Source organism: Lonchura striata, chromosome Z, assembly GCF_050655825.1.
Source record: "Lonchura striata isolate lonStrDom1 chromosome Z, ASM5065582v1, whole genome shotgun sequence".
Taxonomy (NCBI): Eukaryota; Metazoa; Chordata; class Aves; order Passeriformes; family Estrildidae; genus Lonchura; species Lonchura striata.
Genome location: NC_140740.1, coordinates 13,847,398 through 13,854,554, shown reverse-complemented (window position 1 = coordinate 13,854,554; position 7,157 = coordinate 13,847,398). Strand labels below are relative to the sequence as shown.

The 7,157-nt window shown below is 41.9% G+C and overlaps 1 protein-coding gene and 1 pseudogene across 1 annotated transcript; both read right to left on the bottom strand.

Moving 5' to 3' along the window:
• Positions 1–735: 735 nt before the first annotated feature.
• On the bottom strand, positions 736–3,821 carry LOC146763652 (uncharacterized; annotated as a pseudogene).
• Positions 3,822–3,889: 68 nt separating this feature from the next.
• On the bottom strand, positions 3,890–5,833 carry LOC144248235 (3'-5' RNA helicase YTHDC2-like). The gene is made up of 2 exons (XM_085567851.1): positions 5,447–5,833; positions 3,890–5,051 (listed from the first exon to the last, which is right to left on the bottom strand). The coding sequence occupies exons 1-2, from the start codon at positions 5,725–5,727 to the stop codon at positions 4,781–4,783; spliced, it is 552 nt and encodes a 183-aa protein (XP_085423977.1). The 5' UTR covers positions 5,728–5,833; the 3' UTR covers positions 3,890–4,780.
• Positions 5,834–7,157: the final 1,324 nt, after the last annotated feature.

Genomic DNA, 7,157 nt, shown 5'->3' with positions numbered 1-7,157 from the left:
GCAAGAAAATAATATTTTCACTAGGTTTTGTAAAATATTTGAGAAACACTTCTTGTTTGAAAGAATACGTTTCAAACAACCTTTTACTTAGGAGTTTGAGGAAGGTTCTTACTTTTGAGAGCAGTACAATTTTACATTTTAAGAATAATGTAAGCAGCTGATGAACTTTAGAATTATTGCAGACCATATTTAGTCTTTCAGAAAGTATTAGTGATATATATCTGATTCAATGCATCTTTTAGCCAGGTTTTGTCAGTGTAGGAAAGCCTGGTTGTAAAGCTCCCATTGTTGCCATTACAGCATTTATGTGCTGTAAATCATGTAAAAGTCTCCATTTTCCTGATTTCTTTTTTATTACAAGGGGTATTCAAGGGGGCGAATGATTCTTCAATATGATCCACTTGCAATTGTTCTGTGACTAATTCTTGCAGGGCAGTAAGCGTTTCAGTAGTAAGGGGCCACTGATCAACCCAGACAGGTTTATCTGTTAACCATGTCAAGGCTACAACTGGACATTCACCACCCTGCATCACAGTGGCTCCTATTAAAAATCCATAGCAATTCTGTAATAATAGTAATTAAAAATCCCAGTAATTCTGAGGGTCTGATGTTAGCTTGTTGGCCATCGGGATGTTTCACATGAATTACAATGGCTGACAAGCCACCTGTTGTAGAACCACCCAACCCCATCAGTCCAAAACTTGCACGAGTGAGAGGTCACAATTGAGGCCAACGCAGTCACGAGAGTATTGTAGCATCTGCTCCAGTGTCAATCAAACCTGTTACCGATACGGTCCCTGGATGATATCCACTGGCTGTGAGGATGCATGTCTTTTCTGGATGGTTCTCCGTTACTTTCTCAGTCCGGAACACTTGAGGTACTTACCGTATTGGGAACAAAACTCACAAAGGCTACAAGCTGAGTGATGCAAGTTCCTTTCTGAATAGTAATAGGGCACTCATCAATTCATATCATAGCATGACTCTGTCCTAAATAATCAACATCAATAAGTCCTAAATGCACATGAATACCTTTAAGTGTACTACTTGATATCCCTATCAGAAATGCACTCAATCCACGTCCTATTGGGCCATAGGTGTCATGGGGCACTTTGCAGATTTCTTTTGTCAAAATAGTTACTGTGTCGGTGGTGGGTACATCAATCCCTGTGGACCCACTTGTTGCTCCTGAATACTGTTTGCAAATGGGTAGCTTTACAGTGCTGGGAAGGCCCATAATTGCTGTTAATGGTCGTCAGGTTATTTGTGTCCCCACACACCCCTTCGTGTTCTTCTTCCCATTTCCCTGCAACAGCTGACCATTTGCATGATACTTACTCGTGCACAGTGCCCAAATTTAGCACAATGATTGCACATAACATTGCTGCTTGCATTTGACTTAGATGTTATTTTCTGGGTATTACACTGTGCCCTTACATGCCCTTGCTGTCCACAATTACAGCATTTCGGTGGTGGTCTTAGAACTGCAGCAAGAGCTGCCATTTTGTGCTCTACTGAACCATCTTTTGAGCAAGCAGTAACCATTTCAGGCAATGTGGGCTCCCCAGGTAAGGTGTCAATAATCGTTCTGCAGTCTGGGTTTGCACTTTCTTTCACCAATTCTATACACAATCTATGTCACAAAGGTTCATTATCTACCTGTTTTTCAATAGCTGCAGCAAGCTTTTCCACAAACTGCAAAAATGGTTCTCTCATCCCTTGTTGTATAGTAACATATCTCTGTTTTGGAGCTGCCATTTCCATTGTTTTAATTAAAGCACTCATGCCTATTTGCCGAGCTTGTGTCAAAATTGAAGGATCCCACCTTGCCTGCAAATCTGGGTTAGCAAAAGGCCCAGTGCCCAATAAGGCATCAACACCCACAGCATGACGAGTCGTGTTGAGGCAGCTGCATATTTGTTAAAGCTGTGAGCTCAGCCACTCACCTCCGAGTTTCTTGAAACACACCATACTGTACTGTTTGGAATAAAACTGTAGCAAAATGCATGATATCATAAGGTACAAGCATACTGCATTAATTACATGTATTAATTGCATTACCTCTGAGGAATTAATACCAAACTGAGCCACTTTCAATTGGAGATCTTGCACAACCTTCCAGGCAAAGACATGATGACTGTCATCCTGCCCTATTCCAGGAACTGCATTAAAAACTGGAAAAGCCATAGGATTATCACAGGCAACATTTGCCTTAACACTCTCCTCCTGAGGTACTTTTGGGGCACCAAATCTTTCTATTAGGTCCCAATTTTTTTATTCAGCTGCTTTCTTCCTAAGAAATTCCCAAAACTTCTGAGGCTGTCATGGAAGCACAGTTACTTGACACAGAGGCAAAGTCCATGGGGCAGTAGGGCTAGATCTCTTAGAAGCTGAACTGCCAACAGTTCCCTGCCCCACCTCAGGTGTTACTGCGGGTGACTCTTCACTTGATTTGCTGTCACTGTCCAGCAGTGGAGGATACGACCTTGCAAACTGTTCATGCAGCTCAGAGGGGGGCGGGGGGCAAATGGCTGGGCTAGAGTGGAGGGGTGTAGGTCTTAGATTCAAAGAAAAACCATAAATTTCTAACCAGGTAGAAGCTTGAGAAAGTGTTGAGAAAGAATGTAAGTTCTTTATCTCTCTTGTTCACATTGTTTATAATTAGGTTTTACTACTGTACGTCATCCACTGCACACCAATAGGGTGACATGTTTTCACTTCAGGACCAATAGAGTTGGTCTGCACAAAGCTCTGTATAAAAGAGTGATGTATTTTGAAATAAATCAGTTATAGTCTCAGCCTTCTGAACAAAGTCTGTTCATTCCCATCCTGCCTCAACAGCGTCAGAGGGGAGCAGGGGGCAGACAGCTGGGTTTGTCTCTCTGCCAAAGACATTTCCGCTAACTGGCGCAGTGGTGCAGTGTATAGAGGCACCGCTGAAAGCTGCTGTGCAGGTGAGATAAAGAGGCTTAGGAGTCTGAGAAGGAGATACTCTGTCAGTCTGCCCAGAAGCCTTAGCAGCTTTCCCAAAAGCTTCAGCATCCAGCCCAGAAGCTCTGGCAACTTTCCTGGAAGCTTTGGTAGCCTGCCTGGTAACTTCCATGGGCACCTGCACTTTCTTCAAGGATGTATGCAACAAGTTCCCCATCAGAGGCCCCATCTGACTCATCCCTCCCATCAGACTCCTTTATCAACCCCAAATCTTCATCCACCTTGTACTCTGCTTGTTCCCGCTGTTTTCCATTCCTTTAATGCCTCAAAAGGCGATCTCCAAGTAACAACTAGATTGACAATAGTTTTATCTCCCGCTCAGGTGACTTCCCACAGCTTGTTCCTGACTTTTTTTCCAACCTTTAACACTAAATGCTGTGTCAGGATCAGTAGCAAAATCCTATGATCTAGCCCACAGCAATATACTACAAAGGGCATAGTCTGAAGTAGTAATTCCCTTATTTCTTAACAAAGCTTTCTATGTAGCCAAAACAGTCTCTTCCTCTTTAGATTTATCTCCCATTATCACTAGTTGTTGCCTCACCTGCTTCCAGGTGTGTTGATAGGAGAAAATCAGGTCAGGACTTGCCTGTGGCTTCCACCCGCCACTCTCAGCTGCACCAGCGCCGCCTCCCCCGCCACTCCCCAGCGGGTCAGGGCTGCCAGTCGCTGGGACCCCGCGTGGCTCCAGACCGACCACGCTGCTCAGGCTGCTGCTCCACGCGGTGGGCACCAGCTGTCACTGGTATATACACTGCATCGTGAGGCGGTCGCCACACAAAGCACAGACCACAGGCGGTCTCAGATGGCAACTCTTTATTATCGAACATGACCTTTTATAAACTTTCTAATTGTTTATACTTCTTCTACCCCAACTGTTGGCCACAAAACATCAACATAACACCACTGGTGAACAGTAACAGTGACTTTAGTTAACTTTCTGAAAATGCTTTATCCAGCTGCAGTTCTCTCCTTATCTTTCTCCAGTTCTTCTCTCAGCCTCCTTGGTAGCAGCCTTGGAGAGAGCTCTTGATCAGCTTCTTGCCTCTCAGCTTCTTTTTGCTCCTTTAGCTAACAGGCCTGCTGTTAGCCCCTTCCACAGTAATTCATCCATGAGGGGCAGGAAACAAGTAGAGCAGAATAGGATTAAAAAGCCTAGTGATTAATTAGAATTGGTTAAAGTTTGACAGACCTTGAGATGACACCAAAATTCATCATCCTAGAGTGTAGCCTACAGCACACTACTCGCATTTCTATATTCGGGAAACATGTTTTCTTCCTTTTACACTGTCTTAATTTAAAAGCTGAAAGATTCAAGAGGAATTACTACATCCTCTAATGAGTCCATGAAGTTTCCTCTGAATGATCTCCTTCGTGTTACTGCAGTCTACTATTCAAGTATATAGGGACAACTATCACAGTAATCTCATTAAAAATGTGTGCTTTGTTAAAATAACCATCACAAAAATCAGTCATAGTAAGGCAGGTAAGACAGAATCAGTATTGATACTGAAAATCTATTATGAATGCAGAAAAAGGCAGAATCCAAAAACTTCAGAAGTATGTATATAATATACTCATTTAGTTGAAAAAAACTTACACGTTTATTAGAACAAGTTTGGGATTTTTTTTATAATCTCATTTTTTCTACTTTGGATAGCTTTACCTCAGCAGTCCATAAATTATTTTTGCTGTATTAAACTAGTGAAACAAGGATATTTAGTCTAGATTTTTAAATTCCAGAAGGAAGTATTATGCAGTGTTACAAATGAAAAGCTACGTTAGATTCCTAATTTATCAGTAAAATACCTAACTGCAGAATGATATCAGCAAGAAATTCTATTATTTTGGAAGAGCAGGGTAGTATGTTAGAGAACTCTACCTTTCCAGACACTGGAGAAGAAGGAGTAGCACAGGGGCTGGAATAGCTACTGCTTTCTGCAGGTTTTACTGAGGACTGAGCTGATCTGTCATCTGAGGATTGTCCGGAGAGCAAAATGTCTTTTTCTTTGTACTTCTTTGGCTGGTGGAGTGCAGGAGAAGAAGATTTCACTGAAACCCTACAAAGGACATACCTTGAGTTTCACAAGCAGTCACTGAATAATTTACATCGACCTGTCCACCTACAGCATGACCACATGTATTACAGCAACTACAACATCTATTAAACCTAACTAAAAACTCATACTGACCATTCATTGCTTTTTAATGCTACTGTTAAACTTCTTCTGCTACTTCTCAAACATCACAATTCATGGACAATATTCCTGACTGCTCTCTCAAACAGCAGCCCCAGGTATGAAATACTTCTCTTTGGGATTACAATGCAGCATACAACAGTATAACACCTTCCAAATGTACTTCCACTGTTTTCACCTATTACTAGCAGAAACTTAAGTGATACTTGTATACATAAACTGCAACCTACAGTAAGCAGAAGACCTCAGCATCTTACTTTTCAGCATGAGAGGAGTCAGACAATTCTGTTTCTGTTGAGCTTTTTCTGCTGCTGGTTGACTTCCATGTAGATGCCAAAGGAAGTTCTTCACAAGTCACAGGCCTTGGTCTCTGGCCAATTCCTGAAGGCTGCTGCAGGCCTGCAGACTGTTCTTCAGCACTCAGAACAGCTGTAATTGCTCTTACAGTTGTTTCATCAACCTGAGACCACAGCTTAGAAGGAGCTCGCATACGACGCAGAAACAAGCTGTGCCACTTCTGCCTGAGCTGCAGCAGCATACCAGCAGCCTGCAATGAATTCCAATTCTGTTAAATACTGATGAAAATTAGATCACACAGGTAAGAGAACCTTGTCTTTTCCCTATCAAGCAACACCTGGCATTCCAATATAAACAGAGCCCAGGATTGAAGGCAAGACTAAGGTCTTGGGGAAGGGGAATAATCCATATTTAAACTATGATGTTAATTTGCTTTCTTTTCCCTGGGTACAAGGTCATTTTGGAAACATTTCATTTAGCTCTGTACTAAACTTAGCTTTGTATTGTAATTCCACAGACTTTTTTTTTCCTTCTTATCTTTCAAGAAAACTCAATCCTTTCATGCTTTATGCCCTTCCTCTCAAATCAGTCTCTACTCATGCACTCTTCAGTATAGTTGATGGAAAAGAGCTCTAAGTGATATTTTTCTTACATCGACACCTGGTCAAATGTGATGACTAAATTCAGAAGACTACTGTCTAATTCTGCTACCAGAAACGCTTCCATTACGATAAATTTTTAAAAATCACTCTTCTGGACATGACTAGGAGAGACAGTATTATTATTAGAGTTGGTAAAGTTGTGTGTTTCATGACCCATAAACTGCAGCCACAGCTCCTCAAGAACATAAAGACTTCTATTTCAAAGAGGATTTGAAATTTATCCTTCCAAAATCTGACAGCAACTTTCTCTCAGCAACTTCAGCTTCAAGTGCTCCTTTTTTGATCTGATTTTGGTTATCCTCTCAGAGAAAGAAGAACACAATATGCCAATGTGACTGTTCTCTCAGCTCCTGTCCAGATTTTAGCTTATCCCAGCTTGTGCTATGGCCTGATGGAGCACCATGCAGGCAGGACAGGAGGCCAGAAGGAGCAGAAGGGCCCTTATGCTGTCACTGTCACCTGCAGCTTGCTGTCCCTTGCAGTCATCATTTTTTGTCTGCCAGTCTCTTCAGAATCTGCTGACTTGTGGAAAGGGACAAAACTGCCAAGCTCAGATATAAAACATCATATTACCCAGAAAGTTTTTGAAACAGACCCAACAGCATCTGGATTGCTGAGGCTTTCCTGCTCCCTTTTGTGAGAGACAGGACACCCACACCAATATGGAGGAAGAGGGATGAGCACTCTCACTGTTGACTTAGGTGACTATTCTCTTTCTTTCTGCTGACAGGTAAAAGAAGAGAAAGGTATGGGTGATCAAACACTGCAACTTGGATTTTGAATACACAAATTCATGCAACAGACAACTCTGTGCCAAAGGGGATTGAAGCCGTTTAATTCTTAATGAGCTTGTGAAGTAAAGGTTAAATCACAGAGTACCTAGTTCGAGAGACCCAAATGGACCATGACATTCTTGGAGAAAATTCTTGGCTACTCAAATGTTACAAAAACCTTTTCACATCTTTTTACAATTCCTCTACATGAAGCAAACCCAGGAGTAATTTCTTAC

Excerpts from the sequence above, each read along its gene's own strand:
- LOC144248235 (XM_085567851.1), bottom strand. The coding sequence starts at position 5,727 with ATGCTGCTGCAGCTCAGGCAGAAGTGGCACAGCTTGTTTCTGCGTCGT. Across the intron at positions 5,052-5,446 it reads GACTCCTCTCATGCTGAAAA|GGTTTCAGTGAAATCTTCTT; the intron begins GTAAGATGCTGA and ends TGTCCTTTGTAG.